At 37.7% G+C, this 24606-nt stretch overlaps 1 protein-coding gene across 2 annotated transcripts in view; it reads right to left on the reverse strand.

The window, feature by feature from the left end:
• THEMIS (thymocyte selection associated) overlaps nucleotides 1–2179 on the reverse strand; it is a 42828-nt gene extending 40649 nt beyond the window's left edge. For both annotated transcript variants that reach the window (XM_072408881.1, XM_072408882.1), the window contains exon 1: nucleotides 2045–2179. In XM_072408881.1, the coding sequence (XP_072264982.1) occupies nucleotides 2045–2135 (91 nt within the window). In that variant the 5' untranslated portion in view covers nucleotides 2136–2179. The remainder of the gene's footprint in view (nucleotides 1–2044) is intronic.
• Nucleotides 2180–24606: the final 22427 nt, after the last annotated feature.

Below are 24606 nucleotides of genomic sequence, written 5' to 3' on the forward strand. Positions count from 1 at the left end.
GGAGTTTGTATGTCCTTTCTGTGTTTGCATGGGTTTCCTTTGGGCACCCTGGTTTCCTCCCACATCCAACAAAGTAAATAATTTAGCTTCCCCTAAACAAATGTCCCTAGACTGTGTTAAAGACATTAGACTATGACGGTAGCAGTGAGCTGCTCTTAAAGACAGTTAGAGTTATGACAATGGTCTGTGTAATTTGTTGGTGCTAAAGATCTCGAAACATGATCACTCATCACTTTAAAAACATAAGCTCTTTACTTGTTCACTGTCATGTTCTCTTGGAAAATCAGATTTTGCAGCAGTTCAAACAGCAATAGAGTACAATGAAGGAGTGTAAAAATGGTCTTTTTAGTGATCCCAATGCTGGGCATTTGCTGGCAGAGTAATGCGGCCCCAAGGTTAATGGCAAACATACTAAAAAGTCTAAATAAATATTTAAATATATATATATAAATATATATATATATTTACAGAAATATATTAAACTGTATTAATAAAGTAAATATTTTTGGTCCGATTTCATTTCTACTTAATACTGTCACCATCCCTAAGAGAGTTCAATTATAATATCCAAAATGTCAAAGAATGGGACTTTAACGGCGGTCAAATATTATAAATTTGTCATATTTTATTAACATTATTTTAAAAAAAGTTTACACATGCCTCCTCCCATATAATGATTCGGGGGAAGTTAAATAACATCATAACTTAGGAATACTTGATGGGCTGAATACTTTGTACAGATTACATATGTAGGGATCATCCGACGCATTTCACAGACTAGGTCTGCTTCCTCCAGGATGTAATTAGTACAGACAGTAGATGTATCAGCACTGGTATAGAGGCAGGTATAAAGCAGGGTAAAACCACAACAACAGAGATAGCAGTATCCTAAATTAATCATCAACCATAATGTTCAATTTTTTAGTGTCTGTCCCTTAAAGTTTTCAAAAAATTGCCATTCAAACATCTATTTAACCATAGTAAATTGTTGTCCCAGACCAGTGCATATATTGCAAAAAACAAGGAGACCACCATCATCTGTGATGCATCACAGATGGTGGCGGTCCCCTGCTGGCTTTCAAAAACAACTTTAAAAAAATCCTGCAAGTTTAGCCCACCATGGTATCTGGCCTGAACTTCCTTAGTGAATCTTGATCCTGCTGGTGAAGCAGGAGGAATATATTAATCAATATTAAAGCATTTTACCATTAAAAAAAATGGATGACCAGGACAGATCCAAAAAGGATCGTTCTTCAAAAAAGTCAGACAAGACTATTTCATTAAATATAAATGCAACACAAAAGTAAAATATCAGTTTCTGACGTACTGCTTTTTCCGAAATTTGGATATAAACATATACATGTCATATTTTGAATACAGACTTTATGAAGGCACAAAACTTCAATCATTGTTTAAGAACAAAACAGAATACTTATAGGGCTCTATTGATATAACAGGGAATCTGATATTGCTAATGGAAATTACTTCCATTCCAATTACTGCCAATAAATACATGGACCTGGAAGATGGGAGGGAATGTCTGATTCCCAGTTTTATAAACAGAGCCCATATTGTTTTCTGTTGTTTGTCCATGTCATTTTAGTTATACAAAATTGTATTCTGTTCAATGGAACAGAAAAGAAACAGTTCAATTTAAAACAAACAAGGAACAAGAATTAGCATGATATTGTTTCCTATTATATATTGAGTTACAAGCTCTGTAATTGAGAAAGACTGAAAGCTATCACCCTGTAAGCCTGTGCCTGCTCTAGCAAACATCGGCTATAAATATAAAGCAATTAAAGCCTTATATCTCAGAAATACCATGCATCTCTACTAACAAGCTTGAAGAACGTTAACATCACATTTCCAGAGATACCTAATTTTCTAGTTTACTTCACTGAAACTTATTTAGAGAGCCATTAAACATGTAATTATAAAGACTATTAAACTCCTACTGCAGTGTTTTTTTCCATTTGGTAATCCCACTTGCTATTATATGTTAGCTGAAATACCTGCTTCAAGCAACTACAGTCATACATACCTCCATAATAAAATCCAGACTGAATTTGTAGGATCCTGGGAAGCGTTTTAAAGTCCAAGGACTGAACAAATTTCTGGAGTGTAGCTGTCATCCTCTAAGATTAGACATGAAATCAGCTACAATTTGTATTCTGGAAGAACAGGGGTGTAAATTATATAGCTACAGCGACCGTTTTTAAGTTGTTTTTTTTTTTTTTGGTTTACACACAGGAAGAGACTTTATATGTCACAGACTGGGGCTCAGTTCCTGTTCTCACCTGCAACAAAAACTTTGTTCAGATATCAGCAAGTAGCTGAGACCCTACTGTAGTGCATTGGTGTTATAAATCCTGGATACAAGTTATATTCTTTATAAATAGGACTTTTTGTGTATTCATCAGAACAATGTTAAAGCAGTGTAGGTACCTGACTATTGCTGTCTCTGAACGACTGGGATCAGGTAAAGAAAAGAACCAATGTATTATACAAGTACATTGAACGGTAAAGAATTATTAACCTAGCTTCATCTTAGTGACAGTGGTTTATTTTATGGGAAATAAACGTAACTATCTTTCTCCAGAGCAACTAGATTTAGGTCTCTTTTACCAGAGTTTGAGATTTTGAACATTTTGAGGCTTTGATGTACCTGGTGCAACATAGACAGTTCTTTTGTAATGTGAACCTGAGCATATGTAATGTGACCGAAAATTCGATTTGGCCGGTTCACCGAATTTTCCGAAAAGATTTGCTTCGATCTGAATTTATTTGCAGCGAATTGCGCTAAAAAGGGCAATTTCCGGTTATTTCGGCTATTTTGTGGTTGCAGTGCAGTCCCCATTCATCCCCTGTAGTGCCCAGAGATCGTAGTAGAACTGCAGAGGTCATCTGCAGTTCAGTTTCAAAATATGACGTCACGTGGGAAACTGAACTGCAGTCCACTGCATTTCCACTACAATGTCCAGGAATTACAGGTGATGAATGGGGACTTGTCCCCATTCATCACCTTTAGTGCCCTGTATTCTTAGATAGAGAAATTATATCTAAGAATACATAGCAGAAGTACTACACGGCAAATGCGATTGCTGTTGCAGCGCTGCACTATGTATTCTTAGATAGAGTTTCACTATCTAAGAATACAGGGCACTAAAGGTGATGAATGGGGACAAGTCGTAGTGGAATCTCTAAAGTCATCACATGTGCAGCCGCCATTTCAGGAAAAATTGTGATTCGTTACCACGAATCGCGAGGAAATTAGGATTTGGAGCGAATCACATTTTTCCTCAAATTCGGATCGAATTGCACTTCGTCAGCTTCGATTCGCTCATCTCTAATCATTATCAATATTTATGTAGCATATGATTCTTTGTTGAGTCTCAATAAATCAGTTGACTTTCCAAGTCCATGGTTAGGATGCATACACCCATGATAAGCGTGATTCATGTACTGGATACTACTAAAATAAATATTTGTTGGCCATTTGACTGTTTTTTCCCCAAAATTCAATCATAAATGTGAATTATTATATCCTATACAAACTCTTGAAGCTATACAAATAAAATGTTATCATCTAAAAAGCAGTGTAGTAATGGTAGTAAAACCAAGAAGCAACATTCCAAATCCACTTCCACTCACAATAAAAATGTCAGCGTTAACAGGGAAAGTAGCATCTGTAAAATTCAAATGTATCAGCACACAACCAACACGGCTGCTGTTCACTAACTTATCCAAAGGTGTCAACAGACTGATCCTTCCCTGCCAAAACCCTGACATTAGTAAGATATCATATTCATTGCAGTAACAGCAGGATGATGTTAAAAACTTTTCATTTTGAGCCAGGGCAGCACTCAGTGTTTGGCTGACCATCAAGCAGCTCTACCACTAAATACAATTTTATCTTCTCTTTAGTGTCTACTATTTTTTAATAAGAGAAAGTAGTTATTTTGATTTTCATTTAAAGAGTCCCTGCCAACAATTTAAAACATTGCAGATAAAACCACAAAATTCATGTATTTCATGTATTGTGGTTCTCCATTCTCTAAACTGTTTTTATTTACTTGCTGTGCGTTTTTTCTCTCTAGAGAATGTCTAAAACCACATAACCTTTTATGTAGCGTAAAAGGGGATTCTATAGTAAATCCTATAGAATAGGATCCTATAAAGAAATCCTGCAGCACTTACAGCCGTGAACAGTATCAGTCTTTTATGCACCACTGGGTTACTACTTGTACCTGTCATCACACTAATAAAATGTCTGCTTTACTCCTACATGTTGTGGTTCCTCTTATTGGCTTGTATATTACTACAGGATGCACAATCCTACAGGAGGAAACAGTGTGGGATGAGGAAGCAGGTCTTCAACCCACCTGAAATGTTATGTGTTGCTGTTGGGTACTTTATTTTTAAAGCTAAATAGAACACTACAAAAATGGTTAGTGAATTATATTTCTCAGTAGTCACACAACGATATACATTTGTATACATTATACATACACACAAATGTTTTTTGAAACTTGGTTATTACCTTGTAAAAGTAGCAGTGATATCATGTACACAGAGCATGGGAGGAACCACACAGAACTACTGGAACTGGGGGTACATAAGACCACCCTGCACAGGAGGAGGGGTCATCAGAGACATTACTGAGTGCTTGGTCTGATTTGAGGAGAGATGGGCTTGATGCACCATAAATAAAGATGGTGGAGAATCAGGGCTCCTGGCAGGAAGTAGGCTGGGATGGCACCGGGCAGAGGTGAAAGAAGACACCCCTTGAAGTTAGGTAATTAGACCAGGGCTGTGGTGTCAGGCCCTGTTACTGATGTAGCATTAGAAGACTAGCACAGTCTGTGTGGGACACACAAAGGATGTTAGACTAGGATGTTAGACTACAGGCCCCTGGTATAGTTGCATATGGAACAGAAAGAGGATGAGAAACTGTCTTAGTCTGAGCTAGTGGGCTGCATGTGATTTTCTAATGGGAGGTGAAAACTTACCCCTGTTAGGGAAAACGCTGTCTGATGAGTAACATGGACAGAGAGGCTCCATCACTGCCTTTATTATACAGCTCACTGTATGATGGTCAGTGGAAAGAATGCCTCTTACATTGGTTCTCCAGGGGGAAGAATGTCACCTTATAAATAGCCTAAAAGAGCATTGGTGTCACTTAAACTGACCTGAGAGATACAAATAGCTCATTTCTCATTGAACCCCTACCAACCTCCAGGGGAACCCTGGTGGGGAAACACTCCTCTGGAATAAGAACTCGCCTATTACAAGCTCCACAATTTATGTTGAATTTAATAATTGACATACACTATATCTAAAAAAAATTTTTGTGCTAGGGATTCAGTTTAAGAGGTCCACTAATTTCTACTAATGAGTACCATTTATTGAGTTTAATATTTAACTGGGCAGCACTGGTATGAAATGAAATATGTAGAAATGAATGAAATATGCACATAACACCCACCTTCTGCTGATATGGAAGAGGGACACTTAATCTAATGTAACCAACAAGGGTTTTTTTTAAACTACTTTTTCTTTATATTAACTTTTTAAAAGAGCAAATCTAATAAATTTGAATATGTATTTAGGGTTTAAGGCAAAACTTTTTTTTTTTTTGTATTTTATAAAGGTGTAGGTTATGTTCAGTCTTGTTTCAGGAACAGTGTTTTCTATGCAGTCACCAGTAAGGTGCTAGTTGCTGGTTGCCTGACCCACTGTACTGGTTCCTAAAGAACACATTGTACATTGTACAGTGGGTGGTAACGAACTGCTAAGTCATACCCCCATTCTCAGTGGGCTGCTGTGGGTGAGATGCTACATCATGGCAGATGCTTACCTGACCAGCAATCCCACACTGTGCGTCACCGCAGTGTATCATACCCTGTTTATTCTCTCTGATGGCTTCGCTCACAGCAGCAAAGAAGATTATTATTATTATTATTATTATTATTATTATTAATAATAATAAACAGGATTTATATGGCACCAACATATTATGCAGTGCTGTACACTAAATAGGGGTTGCAAATGATAGACAAATATAGACAGTGGCACAGGAGGAGAGGACCCTGCCCAGAAGAGCTTACAATCTAGGAGGTGGAGGAAGTATCACAAAATATGAGGGGGGAATTGGAATGGAGGGAAGTAGTGATGGTTTCAAAAGACAGAAGATGATGGGTAAGCAAGTTTGAAAACTGGGTTTTAGTGTTCTTTTAAATGAGCAGAAAGTAGGATCAAGCCGAATAGGAGGAGGAAGACCATTTGAGAGAATTGGGGCAGCTCTAGAAAAGTCCTGGAGCTGTGAGTGTGATGAGGTTATGACTGAGGAAGTCAGTTGTAGCTCATCGGAGGAATGGAGAGAGCGGCTGGGGGAGGATCAGGGAATTAGTTGTCTGTCCTCTGTTGTCTGTCCTTGTCGCCATCCTCAGAGCAGACAATGGATCTGTGTGCAGGTGTGTGCTGAAGCCAATGAGCAGGTATGTTCTGGCTGCAATCCTGCCCTGCCATTGGCTGCAGGAACTTTATAGCCTCTCTGCTCCTAATTTTCAGAGCCTGTTGTAGTGTTAGGTTTGGCTCACCTGTTGCATGCCCCTGTGATTTTATACTACCTGCCTGACTTTGCTTCGGGTTTACCCATGAATACCTGGTTTAGTGGACTGATTACTGTGTATAACCTCTGGCTCTGTTTTCTGGACTCCCCTGTCCTGCTTTTGTGGGCTCCTGGTCCACTGTAAGACTTTCCCGGATGTCATGCTTTGTGCACAAAAGTCATGGGGGCAACTGTGGGCAGGGATGGTACAACTAGCCTCCTGAGGGTGAGCGGGGGGCTCACTATATGTGAAGAGTGCAGATTTGGGTTAGATTGGGGCACTGGCATCTGTTGAGCACTGATGCTGTACCAGGGCCATACAGTGATGTCCTTTTTAACATGAAGCATTTTTTTTTTATAAATGTGCAGGAAAAAAAAAAGAAGTTGCCTCAAACTGACATTAATGTTGGAGTTTAAGCATACAGAAATCAGACACATTGGTGAGATATAGAATCATCATTACTGACTTCACTCTTCATTGGAAATGACAGAAACTTCACCAGTCGTCTATAGTAACCTTTCATTTCCCAGTTCATAGTAAAAGGGCAGTCAGCTAAATAAAGAGCATCTTCACATGGGTCTCATTTTGGGGACAACAAGATCTTCTGTGTTAATCAAGTAATTAGGCTTTATTAGCATAATAAAATGTGGAAAAAAACTATTTTGCAGGGACAAGAGATTTGGAAAATCTTTGCTTTACTCATAATAATAATAATTCAAATATCCTGATTCATTTAGGTTAATATCAATCCATTTGAGATTCATTGCAAAATTGAAAGAGGGCAATGACTTGACAGCTGCAATACATTTTTTTAAAGGATTGAATCAAAAATAATAAAACAATGAAATCACTCAAGTATGGTCACATTTCTTTGCAATCCTTCCATTGCTTTGCAATTTTCACAAAATGGATTTGAAAGTTTGATCATGCTAATATATTGCTTTGTGTATGGCTAGATGGGAAAAATTGTATTCTAATGCATAACATCTGAAAGTTATCACCATTCCAAAGTTGTTTGTGTACTACACAAGGGGCTCCATAAAAAGAACAGGGAATCTAACATTCCCTCAAACATTCCTGGTGGGAATCTTGTAGGTTCATGTGTTTCAGTGACAGTAATTGATTCCCACCAGGAAATGTTTGAGGGAATGTCAGATTCCCTGTTTTATTAATAGGGCCCATTGTAATAGGGTCAGAAGTGTAGCCTATGGGTGACAACATTTTCATTGATGAAGAGTAGTAAATGTAAATGTGATCTCCCTAGGACAGGAAGTGTGTTATTAACAGGTACACCAGGTAAAGAATAGGGGGAAAAACATGTTAAAATAAAATAAAAAAGATAGCTATTATTATTATTATTATTATTATTATTAATAATAATAATAATAATAATATTAATAATCAGGATTTATATAGCGCCAACATATTATGCAGGGCTGTACATTAAATAGGGATTGCAATTGACAGACAAATACAGACAGTGATATAGGAGCAGAGGACCCCGCCCCGAAGAGCTTACAATCTAGTAGGTGGGGGAACTAACACACAAGAGGATGGGAGATATGTAGTGGTGGGAAGAGTACTGACGGTTTCAAAAGACAAAAGAAGATGGGTAGGCAGATTTGAAAAAATGGGTTTTGAGTGCTCTTTTAAATGAGTAGAAAGTAGGAGCAAGCTGAATAGGACGAGGAAGATCATTCCAGAGAGTTGGGGCAGCTCTAGAGAAGTCTTGTATGCGTGCGTGTGATGTGGTTATGAGTGAGGAAGTCATTAGTAGGTCATTGGAGGAGTGGAGTGAGTGGCTATATTTTTACCAGGTCAGAAATGTAAGTGGGACAATAACTGTGGAGGGATTCGAAGGCAAAGCAGTCCAGACGGGAGATGATAAGAGCATGTACAAGGAGTTTGGCGGTCTCAGGGGAGAGGTAGGGGCGGACAGCTACCTAAAAAACTTCAATATAAAATGAATTTTTGGTTTAAGCTTTTAAAATTGAAAAGTGATTACTATGTTATACTTTTGGGAAATGCCCTGCACATTCCTACGCAGTACTGAAGCTGCTTTTTATGTAGGCATGTTCTAAGCAACCATGAACACCAAGCACCTTTGTTTCGGAAGCATCACTTTTGAATTTTAGCTTTGTGCACTTTTTAATGTCAGAAAAGAAATGCTGTGGTAAGGTTAACCACAAACTGTGTGCCTGTACACTGTTTAGTTCTCCGAACAGCAAAATGTTTACAATGTGCCAAGAATACCACAAGAAGCTCACATTCTCAGAGACAGACCGCTGAAAGACATTAAGTTGACATTAGAGGAAAACAATCAGAATAAATATAGTTTTAGATCAAAAGCTATTAAAATGAATGCAGAATGGCAGTGAAATCTAACGCAATCTCTTATTCTTCCCACTCCGGTGTGAAATTATTTTTTTTGTGCTGCAGAATACAGAATTGCCAGAATATAACTCGGGGACAGAACAGTGTTTTCAGAATTTTAATCATTTTCTTGGGCTTATGTGGGATGTGTGGATGGTAAAAAAAAAACACATCTTTAACAGTTTACTAAATTGTAAAATCCTTACAGAAGTTTATATTGTTTTGTATCTCCTGTTTACTTCAGCTTCTCTTCCCAGTTCATGGAGTAGCCAAAATAAAAGTTTTCCTTGGCTCATGAGAATCCAGCAGCCATCCTGTAATGCAGCCTATTACCTGTGTGTTAGGAACAGTCTGAGGTCTGTGACCAGGGATTACTCCATTGGGTACACTTGGGACTAATCACTATATTGAAGGAACCTTTATCAACTGGGAAGCTAGCAAGCTGCTTCCTCTCTGTATCTGTTCCGCTGTATAATTTTGAAATTGCTGTAATTCTCTTTCAAAATAAAGTTTGAAAAACCTTAAAGTTTGAAGATCCATCTGCCCACCAACTTCTAGAATCACAATTTGGCACCTACATAGTTATTTATCAGCAGTGTAAAAGGTTTTTTCACAGGTTTGTAAGGATTATCGGGGTCCCCAGCATTAGTTGGCCATTAGGTGTGGGCTTCCCTGAATTAGGTGTCTGTCTAGGAAGTAATCAGCCTGCACCAGAAATTCCCTAGAATATGGTGCAGGTTTCATAGGTAGATGTTTTCACATTGCATACATCAGAGTAAAATCATAATGTATCTCACTCACTCAAGGGACTCTGAAACTAATAATTTAGATATTAAATGTATGAATAAATTCAGTAAACATAAATTTGAGGCTGAATTTATAATTTTTCTTCCCTAGGGCATCTAGCTTATACTGCCCCCTGGCCATGCTGACTGCGGATCTCTGCTTAGAACCGGCATTTTGATTTTCAATGTTGCTATCAATCTGCACTGCTTGGGCCTACAGGTTCTTCCCACCGCCACCGCAGGCCTTTCAAGAATTCCCTGAAATGCTCATGCACCTTGAGACATGGGGCTGGATATTTTGCTATGCACTTTCAGTGTCAGGCTTGTTGGACTGCAGATTGAAAAATGAGCCATTTACCTTCAAGTAACAAGTATAAGACTGTGGGAGTTCAATGAATAACTGCAATGGTCATTGTTTGTCTTGCAGTCATTTATCAGGGAAGAAATGTTAAAACCATTCCACTCAATGTGTGACAGCCCCCCCCCCCCTGTATGATTTTTCTTTCTGTAACTTTAGATGTGGTCTATGCCCCAAAGTTCTTTTTCTCTTGCTCTGTTTGGCGGCACCCAGCACCTGGACAGGAAATATGAGAAACTCTCACTTAATAGGACATAGACAGTGAATGGTTATTTAGACGGATTTTCCTGATGTCCTGTTTTTCCATACTAGATCTCTGTCATAAAGTATTTGAAAATGACAATGCAAACAGTTCTCTATCAGACACTGATAAACAAGGCTGACATTTGCAGAAAAACAGTTTCCGTTGCAATGGTTAACTTTTTTTATGACTACTGAAAATCTGGGTGCCTATTTTGCAGTTCTAAATACCATCAGAGCTCACACTCACAGTTATATGTCATGCCTTTCATCACATATCTTACATTGTTTAAAGGTGTTGGAAGAAAGGCCCTGTATACAAATAATATGACATTAACACAATAAGGATATATTGTAGGTTGCAAACACTATGCAGTTCTCATTCAATACTCTGTTACTTCCCTTACTTTTCTTAGGAAACTAACAGGGTTCCTCAACAGTAAGCCATGATTATTACCCGGACTCTGACAGCATGCCATACACTCAGCACTTATGCTGCCTCAATGTAGTCATGGCCCAGGGTTTGTGGGAAATCTGACCCTGGGTAAAGTCTGGCCAAGTAAATGAGATTTATAAATGTTGTATGACAGAACATGTTTTACATGCTAGATGATTTGTATTTCTGTCTATCTAGTACTGAGATGTATGCAGCTGTGCCCCACAACATACATATGCCTGGCAGGGGTCTAAGATATCTCTGCTGCGGTTCCAATTACACTTCCAGGTGGGGCAAAAACCTACCTAGGATCCTGAATTATTAACCTCCCTGGCGATATTCTCGAGTGTGACTCGGGGTTCATTTTCAGTACCAAAGGCGGTAACCCCGAACCACACTCAGGATGGAATTGCCAGGGAGTTCAAAAAGCTTACCTGGTCCCCACATGCCCGCAACATCCTCCAGCGATGCCCAACATCTTCTTTCCCTGGCGATGCCTGGCCAGGCATCTGTGTAACCTGGCGAGGCCCGGCCGGCATCTGCATCCCTGACATGTGAACATTGGGGACGCGAGTCCAGTGGAAGCAGATGCCGGCCGGAGATCTGTGTGCAAGCCTGAGGATGCTGGGTGGGACCATACAGCTGGGAGGCAAGACCAGGCGGGAAATTTAAAATCCCCTTGTACCGCTTTTACATTTAAAAATACTTATTATTCATACAGCCAGGGAGGTTAAAGCTGTTGACGGCTGTGGCAGATAATATTGGGGGAACCTGAGTAATCCATCAATCCTGGAAGGAATTTGCTCAAATTAAATCCGCTATTTATTGGCAAAAGTTTTTAATCCTGGAGATCCATTCCAGGTTTTCTGGATCACCCAGGTTTACACATGATAGTCTATCTTCTCCAGTCTTAAAGAACTTTAATAAATCTGGCCAATTATGTGTCCCTCTGCCTGGGTCATGGTGAACTCCAAAGATAAATTTGCCTTGAGAGGTCATGAAAGAAGAGCAGCTTGTAATAAGCTAGTTATATATCGTGCTAATTAGTGAAATAATTTGTCTCTGTATGCTGAAGAGGATGTTTAGCCAATGGTGGTGTGATAATCTGATTGGTTGGGGTATATTTGTAAGCTAGAGCTACCATACGCTGTTCCCAGTAGATGGGCACTCCCTGGGGAAAATCAAGGTGTGTGATCTTGCTGGTATTGACCATTATTCAATAAAAGATGGGTATTATCTTTTTATTAGGAGAAGCAGCACTGATGAGCGCATCTCTCTATCACCTTACTCACTTTCATTCCTGAGCATAAAAAATACATTTAGTGATTTATTACCAAATGCAGAGCCATAGTAGTTTGTCTTCTATATCTGCATGGAGTTCTGATTAGAATACAATACTGGAATTCTGATCTATCTATTTCTGCTGTTTGTGTGTTCCTCCACCAAGTCACATTGAAAATCTAACATGTGAACCATTTGCAGCAGGGGCACTTTATTGAGAAAAGTCATGTTAAAAAATGTAATATAAATGGAACATTGGAAATTGTATGCAATTAATGTAAAATGTCCACTGCCACAAAAGGAAATATATTGCCCGATACATAAAACAGTAGCTTCGCAGTGTCATTTTTTTCTACTTTGGATAAGAAGTCTTATCTAAAATAGATTATATAAAATAATACAGAAGATAACACCATATTTAGAATATTTTAATTGGCTTGAAATTCCTCCGCTCTGCAAGGACAAATGAAACCATTTTCTCCTCAATATACCACATTAAAAAACATTCAATTCCTTTACAACTGTTTTAACTGAACCGTCTCCAAGCTTTTCATTAAATGGCACTTGTCTATTAAAGATTTAAGATTTACTTAATATATCATGAAAAGGCAGCAAAAGCTGGTTGAAATATGCGTGACATATCTAAAGTGCATTTCTGACAGCTGGAGGTACAATGAAGAACTTTTCAAATTAATTTTAAATACCACTAACTCCTTGGTGGTTTGTCTAGCTCTCCTCTATGTAATTCATGTTTAAAAAAAAAAACACAGCCGAGGTGCTTTGTCGATTAACTTGCCTTTGAGGTGAAAAATATACCTTTAATTTACTTGGGAGAAAGTCTGACACATTAGGATTTTTACAAAGTGGATTTTTATTTTGGCCCAACAAAGGAACAAAGCAATTAAACGAACTAGTAAGGCCTAGTAATGACATGATAAGGAAATGTCATTTGAGTTTCTGTATATTTTGTTTTTGACTGCACAATGCATCAATATTAAGAGATGTCAAAATAATGGCCACAATTACAACCTGGCAGCTCTGCTGTCCCATAAACCTTCCTGTCATTTTAAAGGGCAAACAACATTCACATACAATACAATCTCACATAACCGGTCCTATTCATAAAGTGCAAGTTCTGGAGAAGATAGAGAATAAAGAAGGGTATGCACAATGATGTTTGGATAGATGGCTGACATTGATTAAAAGATATAAATTGGGAAAGTATGAAACTGCTATGGTGCGCTATTCGTTCTCTACAACGTTATCTTTCATGGGCTTTCCAACATTTATTATAAAATTGCTACAAATTTATTTAAATAAAAAAAAAAATAATACAAGAAATATTAAGCAAAATGAGAACTAATCTTCTTCTGGGTCCTTTAAGGGATATATTTTCCCTTTTAACTGCTGAAACGTATAAAATATTATTTTAAGAAGGAATATGTGGATACATAAATGGGTGCATGTTCCAGAGAAATGGCTAGATTACTGCCTATAACATAGCCACACCATGTATTTTTTTTTAAGGAATGGGTTGAAATGAGGTGTGACCAAGTTAAATATGTTCAGGAAGTATGACAGGCAGATAATACAAATGACACCCACGTAGTATAAAGAAAAGGCAGATATAGTCAATGACAGGCACATAACATGCAGATATACCAGCAGGTAGATATTAATGGCATGCAGTATTCTTTAAAAGACAGATTCCACCAATAAGCAATTGATCCAGTGACAGATTCCTCAGTACCCCAATGACAAGAAGGTACCAGTCAGAATGGAGGAGGGCAGTCAGGATTTAGTTGTCAGCTAGGATAGAGGCGACAATCAGGACTCCTGAGCACATTGTGAAAAGGTGCCAATTGAGAAAAGTCTAGCCCTACTTATCAGTGTCACCGTGTATTTAGGACTTCGTCGTATCAACATCAGAAAGGTAGCCTTCATGACGGTGGTCATTGGTCACAGAATGGTGACCAGCATTGCCAATCCCTGGAAATGCTTTTCCATTATCCAGAAATAAATCGGATGGAGCAGACTAGTAGAGAGGAGTGGGTAGACGTGGCTCTGGCCATACTACCCACCCTTAACTTACTTTGCTGTGATAACCAAATGCAAATGTTTGGCAGGTGCAGAGATACAAAAAAGGGGGTAAATAGAAAAGAATGTGGTACAGCTGCTGTGGACAGTGATGGGAAATTTGGAAAATGGGTAAACTCATCTAGAAGGCCAGTAATTCAACTAAAACGCCAGACTAACTAACCCAGAGTCAGTTTTAGGTATGGACCTGAGGTGTTGTGAATGCCAGCAGCAGCAAACCCTTGCCCAGGCCAGTTACAATTTACTCCTAACACTTTTATATTAACGCCCACAGTCGGCCCAGCAGTTCACCCCATTCCCTTCAGTCACATTCCTCAAAGCAAGTTTTAACTTAGGGCAGGCTGAATATCCTGCATGGAGTTTACATGGCAAGCATATTAAGTTTCTGCACAAGCTGCTGCCTCTAAAATTGACCACATTCACTTTGTAGATGTACATGTAATGGAGGCCTGCACCACACGTGATGATGATTTGTTATTGCTTTCCTAAGGTCTCATTATGTGTATGTGTTAATCTGTGTGTATATGTATGTCATTGAATGAGAATGATGCTGCATAGTAAAGTGTCATTTGTCTATTACTGTTTTTTTTTGTTTTGGTTAATATATTTATGTGGAACACTGCACATGCCTATTTTTTGTATATACTGCGAAGGCACCAAACACACCACTTGTTGGGAATGGGGGGGGAACAAAGTAGGTGGTCCAAGGAAAAAAAGTTAAACCCTGTGCAAGAATTCACTTTTGTAGGGAGCATCATCCATCCAGATGCTTCAAGCTCTTAAACTTGGTTTGTGCTTTAATTAAAGAGAATGTGGCCAGCTTTATAATATGAAAAGATAAGCGATGAAAGACCTTTAAAGCCAATACCATCAATATATTAGAAAAATAACAAAATTGTATTAATAATAAACATTAAAAGCAAACATAATTTAAAATACATAAAACACAATAAAATCGTGGGTGTATATAATGACCTCTCCTTACAGAATACCCCCAAAAGGGTTTAAATTCTGAATTACTTCCCGACACGCGTTTCACGGAAAAAATCCACTTCTTCAGGAGGAAGGAGAGGAGAAGTCTGATGTTTGTACTTCCAGCAGCCCTCCTATTTAAAATTGTTGCAAGGAAGGAGGTGGTTATGGCAGCAATGGTATATTCAAATCCCGTTTAGCTAATTAGTGAATAAATAGATTTATAATACCTCTGCCAATATTTATTGAGAGAGAAGCTTGTAGGAAAGAACACCTGTATGAAATAATGTGAGCCACAGGGTCTCCTAAATTTATGGCTGCTTTGGGCTTAAAATTTTAGTGGTCAACTTAAATGAATATAGGAGGTCTTTGAAGTAGTGGCCAAAAAGCAACCTGAGGACAAATGAATAGTGATCATAATTACACGTGTTTCAGCTGCAGCCAATAGATAGATTTCCTCTCACTTCTTGTTGTGTCAGCAAATTATTAAATGAAAGGAAATCAGTTTGAATACATCAAAATACTTTAAGGGGTCATGTTGCCCTATGCTAAAGAGAAAATGCCTTTGAAATTAGTGTTTTTTGTTTTAACAAAACAACAACCCCAAACACACCAGTAAACAACCAACATCTTGGTTCCAGACTGACAGGATTGACTATGTAGAGTGGTCAGCCCAACCTCAGACCTCAATCCAATAGAAAACGTGTGAGGCGACATCAAAAATACTGTTTGAAGCCAAGACAAGAAATGCAAACTGTGGAATGTAGTATAATCATCCTAGGCTGGAATACCTGCTCATTGGTGCCAGAAGTTGATTAGACTCCATGTAACATAAATGTGCAGTTTTCAGAAACAGCGGTCATACAACTAAATATTAGTTCAGTGATTTAAAGGGAAGGAAAATCTTCAAACATTATTATTTTATACTGTGAATACTGGAGTTTGTATGGAAGAATGCAGACACGTCCTAATAATCCATTTCTGTAAAGGAATAACACACATTAATAATTATATATTATTCTTGATGTTTTGATATGGAATAAAATATGCAGTGTTCCCAATCATTTGGGTGTATGGAATTTAAAGCTTATTTATTTTGAGCTTTATTAACTTTTTTAAACACACTGCTATTATTCCGAACACAACCGTGTGTATATATATTATTGTGCAGCATTTAAATTAAAATTAACAAAAAAAGAGACTAAGAGCTGCAGGATTAGAATTACAAACATAGCACAGGATCAGGAACCAGAATTATAGTCTGTGAAAAGGCAATGTCTGACTCAGCCGACAGAACAGTAACCAGAAGAAAAGCCAAATCATTACTATTAAAAAAACGGAAAACAAAACCAAGGACTCAAGCCAAGTCATGACCACAAGCAATCACAATTTAGGAGATGGCCCAGCGTGATGTATAAATATAATTCAGAATACTAGAAGTTTCACATTAACCAACCCTGTGGAAAGTCAGAACAAACAACTTTGGTTCTTTCCCAGAAAGAGGCCTTTTCAGATTTTAGTCCAATAAAATACAAACAGTTGGATCTAGCTTGGAATATTAATTGGAAGGCCTTCACATACTCACACAATATTTCAAGAATCTCAGTTTCTCCATACAATATCTTCTTTAATCTACTCACATTTAAAATTGGCTGATTGGCTAAAACACAGTTGATCAAGCTCCATGCTACCATCTTTTTTTTTTGTTATTGCCTAATTATACAGTTATCCGTAGGTATTGAGAGCTGTAGAAATACGTTTTGGACCTGGATCAGCATGTCCTGACCTTTATTCTTTAGTTGAAATTGTGTTGTTATTCAAATGTCACAGAAAACAGACTTCTTGTGCACAATGTTTGTTTTTTTCTGCTGGCATAACAAGTTATTCTTCTATTCAAGGCTAGATGCAAATAATCAGTGTTTTCAGCCATTAGCAACTGGTTGTTAGAATGCCAGATAAACTAAATGTGATTGCAGTTTCTTTTGGAGCTATCCATCATCAAGTAAACTAGTCAATAACTCACGGCCATCTATTTCCCTCAATGATACAGCAATACCATCATACTAATGTTTTAAATCTTTTTTCAGATTTCAGCTAAGACCTGCTATTAGATGGGGTGCCTAGTTCACAGTATGTGAATACTATTCCATCTTTTACTATTGCTTGCATGACACATTGACTAGTGTACATGGTCAAAGGTCTCCTGAGTGTACTCCAATACAACTATATTCCCTAAGTAGGTTCAAATAATTTCAATTATTTCTAATATCTCTTTGATTTTTCAATTTTGTTATCTAATGTTTGGGTCTTTCACAGCCTATTGTCCAAATTTACTTAACTTTAGCACAAATAAAAAATTGTACCCAAAAGCAATGGGTACGATATGTCACTTCTCTTTCCTTGGCAAAGGCAACAGGGTGGTGAAGAAACGTGTCTACAGATTTCTGCCCACTTTTCAAACAACTTACATTTGGCTTTCCATTGTTTCTCTTTTCTACCCCCTCATCGACATAAAAATGAAATTATTTAACAGAACTTGTCCAAAGTTCCTTAATTTAGACCCATGCAGCTGTTTTTTTTCGCATTGTAGGCAAATCATAGCTGGTAGGAGGGGCAGCAATGGTACTGTATATAGCTTCCTAAAAACAGGAAGCTGTGGCAATGCTCATATATGCAACTGTGCCTCCATAATTGACAGAACTGAAGCACAGGAGAGGAGCCCCTATATCCGTGATTGTGTTGCTTTTCTCTGTGCAAGGAGTGGTTAATTTAAAGTCATAGTAAAATTAATATAATAAATATTTTTGCACAATGAAAAAATATATATACAGCAATCAAGGAATTGAGCTTGTTCACCTAGCAAGGTGAAATATCTGGCAGTTAATGTTTTTTTTTCCATTACGTCTATTTTGGTGTTCTTTGTAACATGAACTTCACATTAAGTAAGCTCACTGAATTATTATTTAGTAAGTGAACAGCCTGAACCTCTTTAGTAAATCAGCTTCATTGCCAAAAGCCCTTATCTTTTCTCATCCTTCTAAAAATGTGTTTTTGCATGTGTTCCGATTGGTGGGATTTCCCATCACCTCGGGTCTGCCAAATTGGAACAAAAAACGTAAAAACTTAATAGAAATCTTCCCCATTGTACAAAAAAAAAAACACTAGTGCTTAATCTGCAGTATATTGATTTCACCTGGAATAGTTGCCTGGAAGAGAATAAATTTCATGCTAACAATTGTTTTACCTGCCATTTGTAGTTAACCTTATTGAACTGCAAATTTATTCTGAACACTAGAGTAAGGGCATATTGTGCCATTCAATAGTTTAAATAGTTTAAGCATTCAGGCCACATATTATATGATTATTGGCTGTTAAAGCAACTGCATGCCTGGTCCTTTTTTGGATGGATTACCCATATACCATCCTAAACAGTAATCCCTGACATTTTCAGCAATCTCCGTATGACATATAATAATGAGTGCAAAAGCTTTTCTTTAGCATCACGGTTTAGGAAGAAGATCCTTCTCTATTTCAGCGTATCCCATCAACATGTGTTTGACGTATGAGAACATTGTGTGATTTCTGCACAGACTGGAAGGGATGCTTCTTTATGGTCTCTTCATCTAGAAGTCAGAAACATTTCAGTGAACTGGAATAAGTTTTCTGACAGTAAATACTGTAGCTGTATTCTGGAAATGACAGCCAGTAACACTATATAGATTATCCCCAAGGATTTATCTAAGTGTTTACAGACTAGTAATCTCCTACTCGAAATATGTCCTTGCCTCAGATTGATTAAATTCTGCTGTATTCTAAACTGGAGGCATAAATAAAAGCCATCTCTCCTAAACAGTAAAATAGAGGTTTAAAGAACTGTAATATTAAACAAGTTGGAGATCTTTTTTAGGCAGGTAGAAGCCCTTAAATGGACAGTAACTGAAAAAGGGTAAAGTCATCCATGCTTTTAAAAACATATACAGCCATGGACAAATTTGTTGGTACCCTTACAGCTCCATTTAAATGGTGATTAAATAAAAAGCATTATTCCATGTTTATCTGTAACCAATGAGCAACAAAAAACCAAGTATAAAAAGAAATTAAATATTGCTTATTCTGAAAAGGTATTCTAAAATCACCCGTATACCATTGTTAGTAAGTCTAGATCATAAATAAATGATTTTTAATGGTTTCTTTAATTATAATCTTACATATCCTATTATGCTATGCTTCATTCAGTCCATTTAAATGAAGAAAATTAGTCACTCCTTATGCTGTTTATCAATGTCTGTTCCACACTAGGCAAAAATCAGAGGGAAAAAAGGGAGAGTGTCTTCTGAGATCAGATATAACAATATAGACAAGCATAAAGACCATCTCCTAACAGCTTGATAGTCATTTGGCAATTTTTTTTTTTTTTTTTTTATATTAAAGACATTAAAGGTCAGTGTGACTATAGCTAAAGGACTGTAGCAAAGGAAAAGGCACCCCAAAATGTAAATCCCAGATGGAAGAATGGAAGCTAAAAATCCAAGGGAAACTTATAAGGTTAAATATAAAAGAAAAGAATAAAAAAGGTCAATCAGTTCCTGATCACACCATCCATTGATTTTTGAGTAAAGGTGGATGACCATCCAGGAGGACCTCATTATTGAAAAACCTAAAGCCAGGAATTTGCTGAAATGCAAAAATGAAAAATGTAAGGAAAAGAACACCATACCTTACTGTGAAATGTAGAGGAGGTTTGGTCATGTTTGGGTGTGCTTTACTGCACTTGTCATGGAGTGACTTGAGTCAGTGCAGACTCTCAAGACATTGTGGAGATCAAAAATCAGAGATCTCCGTCTCGGTGCATCTTCTAACAGGATAAGAGGACAATAGGAGATTATTGCAGAAGGGACATTGCCTGTCCCTTTCTGCAATAATGACCCGCCGGATCATGTATTCCTAAATGTGAAACTTTAGTTTCATTTCAAATATGGAAACATTGTGAGTGCCAATCACCTTTGGCAGTTTCAAGTTATTTGGGACAATTGTTGGTTCTTCTGATGGGTACCATTAACTTTTTCCACATATAAACCATTCAGCCGTAACCTAAACACATTTTATTCATAATGTAATATTGGTTATATCTGTTATTTTGTAAATTTTCATTTTCATGCTTGGCTTAGGCACATGCACACAGTGATAAATATACTTTAGTAATATATTTCAGTTTTGGAGGCAGATTTATTATTTGTTCTATATATCTAATGTGTTATTCCAATTTTCACCAACATACCGATCAACTAAAATACTGATACCACTTGGCTTTTATGCCACTAAAGCTCCACCACACCATACACAGCAAGCTATCACAGCACTGTTCCGAGACCTTTTTTTCCATAGTCAGCAATATGTGTTAAAGTAGCTCTGGTAGGATTGGATCAGATGGACCTGGCCTTCCTCCAACATGCCACAATACGCCTTGAGAGCCCAGGACCTTGTTGCCAGTTAACCAGTTATCCTTTGCCGTTCAGTTATCCTGAACCAACTTAGGTAGGTACTAATCACTGCATACTGGGAGCACCTGCTGCTTTAGAAATGTTCTGACCCAGTCATTCAGCACAATTCAGAGCCACTTACACTTTCCCATTTTGTTTTGTTCCAACACATCACTCCTGAGAACTGACTGTTCACTTGCTGCCCTAAGGTATACTTTAGGGTAAACACAAAAATATTATAATGGCACATTAAAATATTGTCCTACTTTAAGACTGGCTGGGCAAAGGAGAAAAGGTTTTACAGGTATTTAGTGGCTATGCTTAGGCATGCTTGAATAGAAAATGTGTCTTCTTCCAAAGTTAAGTAGGAACTGCCTGTATAAACACACAATCATTTGCATTTTATAGGAATTGTACTTTTTGAGCAAGCACATTATTCTTCTCATTTTAATTTCTGAAATAACACTTGTTTTCTCGTTGGGTTGTGCATCTTTGTGGCTTTTAGAGCTCCAAGAATAACTGTAATGTCACAGATGGCATTTTACTGGCATTTTTTCAGCTTCATTACTTCATCTTTTCTAATACAGAACAGTTTAACGGTTTTGCCTGGATTAATAATTTCACAATTAAGCAAAGTACATTATTGTGTATAGCAAAAAAATATATAATTTTGTTGTTGAAAACCAAATGAGAAAATACAAATTTACTGTAAACTAAAAGCCAAGCCTGCAATGCTTAATAAACTTGTAAATCACACAAAGAAGGTAATATAAGGGGTTGTGAGAAAACAGCAAAACTAAACATAATGAACAGTAAGTAATCAGGATGTATGTAGATGTTGAATGATACAAGTTAAGATAAATTATCCAGACATTTGTTTATTCATTGTGCATAGTGCTCACCTCTAGGTAGGTATTCCTTATGTCTACTTGGGATCTATAGGTAAATTTAAATTCAATGGTTCCCCAACTGTTATCTCTATACATGTGAATTATAAACAAATATATAAAACACATGTACATGAAAAACAATGACATTGTGTGAAAACTCTCACACATGCTGTTGCAATCTAGTGAACACCTGCGCTGATAAAATAAGAATTACACTTCCTCCTTTGGTCTACTCTTGTATAACTAAAGCTGCGTACACACTTCCAATTTTTATCGTTCAAAATAAACGACGAACGAACGATCGATTGGGCAAAAATCGTTCGTAAAAAAGTAACCAACGACGCCGACGAACGAGGAAAGTCGTTGGAAATGAACGACCGGACCGGCGGATCGGATTGGACGACGATCGTTGACCATCGTTCGTGTGTACGATCGTTCATTGATCGTCCATGGTCTGAGCATGCGTGATGAACGAACGTTCCTGTGGTGCACGTAACTTCCTGTATCGTTCAAACGATCGCATCTATTGTGTGTACAATATCTACGAACGATCGTGTCGTTATCTGTATGTACAGGATCGGTGCTATATGATCGTTCGTCGTTCGTTTACCAACGATAATAATTGGAAGTGTGTACGTAGCTTTACTCACAATATGGATCAATCCTAACTTCGGGTAAGATGTATGGGTCTTATAATTCGACAAAGAATCCAAGTTACCCATCAAATTTCTTTCCATTTCAGACCTCACATCTTAGTTCACAATTTGCCTTAATTGGGATGTGTGCAACTTGTAATTCATCAAGGATCCCACCAGATGTAAGCAAGGAAGCTTTACCATCTCTATTGGCTACAGACTGGTTGAACTTGATGGACTTATACCTTTTTTCAACCAAACTATATAAATGACAATATTTGAATTTAGAGTTTGGCTAGATGGTGCTGCACCTTGTCACTTAACATACAGGGTAAGGCATTAGCTGGAATGATAGTGTTACACAAGCTGGCCCATGATGGTGAGTTCATATGCACAAGGGGAGCACACACCAAAGAGTATTCCATTTCAGCAACTATACCTTAGTGTGAAAGGTGGAGTTATCTGAATGCCCAGAAAGTCTTTAAAGTAGAACTAAAGTCCCACTTTAAACTTTTCACATTTCAGATAGATGGTTATTGCATTTTGCTAAGCTATGCAACACAGCATTGGTTTCCAGGGACACCCAGACATTCAGGCTTCCCTACATGCTGGAATGAATGAATGAATGAATGAGGCATGTCATACATCATTCCAGTTCAACCAAAGATTTAGGCTGAAGGTTGTCTTCAGGAAGTGGAGGTAAGATGGCGGCACCCTGTAATGGAATGGGGATAGGTGATGTACTTGAGGGTTTATTTTTGCTCTAAAAGAACATTTCCACCTGACTCCCACATCTGAGTATTAAATGAAAGAATGCATATTAAGCACCCTTTAGATGTGACCATCAGTATACAGGAAAAGAAAAGCATGCTGGTCTGAAAGTATCCCTGGGAAGAGAAGTAAAGGAAGGCAAGCTCCGGACACTCTCAGAAGTTACCAATACCCCACTGTTACTACTTGCGGTTAAACTACCAGTTTTGAGTTGCTATGTATTATACAAGAGGAAAAATCTGTCAAAATACTTCTACATACAAAGACTGATTAGTGTAACAAGGTATTTACTGTTTTATTCAATATGTAATCAAAGGTATGACTATACTTTTTGTATTTGGTCCTATTCATTTTTATTTCATATAAAAATAAAATGCATGGTTTTTCCAAGAAAATACATAGATTTTCAACTGCTTATTAACACAAATAATCAGCCAACCACATGATAGCACCTCAATGTACTTGTTGTCAATGTGGCCTGCTGAGGTTTGAATCAAGCATCAGATTATGGAATAAAGGTGATGTAAGTGACTTTAAACTTGGCATGGTTGTTGGTGCCAGGTGGTCCGGAGTTTAGAAACCGCTGATCTGCTGGGATTTTCACACACAACCTGCTTTAGGGTTTACAATGAATGGTCCAAAAAAGGGAAAGGGGTATCCAGTGACCATCAGGTCAATGGGCCAACAGGCCTTGTTGATGCCAGAGCTCAAAGGATAATGGCCAGAGCTAACGAAAAGGCAATAGTAACTTACAATTCTACTCCTTAGAACTGACATAAGAATATCTCTGCATGTACAACATATCAAACCTTGAAACGGATGGGCTACAGAAGGAGACCACTCCAGGTGCCACTGCTGTAAGCCAAGAACAAGTCCCTGGGAAAACAATTTGCACGAGGTGACCAAACTTGGTCAAGAGAAAAATGGAAAGTGTTGCCTGGTCAATTAAATCCAGATTTTTCTGCTACAACATTAAGATAGCAGGGTTAGAATATTAAATCAACAAAATGAAAGCATGGATCCATCCTGCTTTTGTATCAACGGTTCAGGCTGGTGGTGGTATGATGGTGTGGGGGATATTTTCTTGGCAGACGTTGAGTCCCTAATCACTGACTGGGCATCGTTTAAATACCATAACCAACATTGGTATTGTTGTTGACCATTGGTAGTGTTATGTCCATTACTTTATGATTGCAGCGTACTCCATCTTTTAAAGGCTATTTCCAGCAGGATATTGTGCAATGTCCTAAAGCTTAGTAACACTCAAACTGGTTAGGCGAAATTATTGTTCTCAAATGGCCACTACATTTACCAGATGTCAAACCAATACATCACCCTTTGGGGTGTGGTGGACAGAAGATTCACATCATGTGCAGCGGACAAATCTTTTCTAACAAATCACTGTCAATATAGAAATAACAAATGTTTCTAGCACATTCAAAAATCTGTGTGATGAATTCTATCATTAGATTAGTTCATTCAGTAGAAATGTAATATTTGCATTGGTCCATAAGGGGTATAGGCGCTAAAGTGGTTGATCTTCTGTCCTTGATCATTTAAAAAACTTTTGTCATATGCCTATAGAGTACCATTTAATACATCATTTGTCACAGCTTGATACAGAGTAATGATGATAATCTTGTTTTTTTCATGAAGATGGCCTAGAGAAGGGGT

This window comes from Pyxicephalus adspersus, chromosome 4 (genome assembly GCF_032062135.1).
Source record: "Pyxicephalus adspersus chromosome 4, UCB_Pads_2.0, whole genome shotgun sequence".
NCBI classification, from domain to species: Eukaryota; Metazoa; Chordata; class Amphibia; order Anura; family Pyxicephalidae; genus Pyxicephalus; species Pyxicephalus adspersus.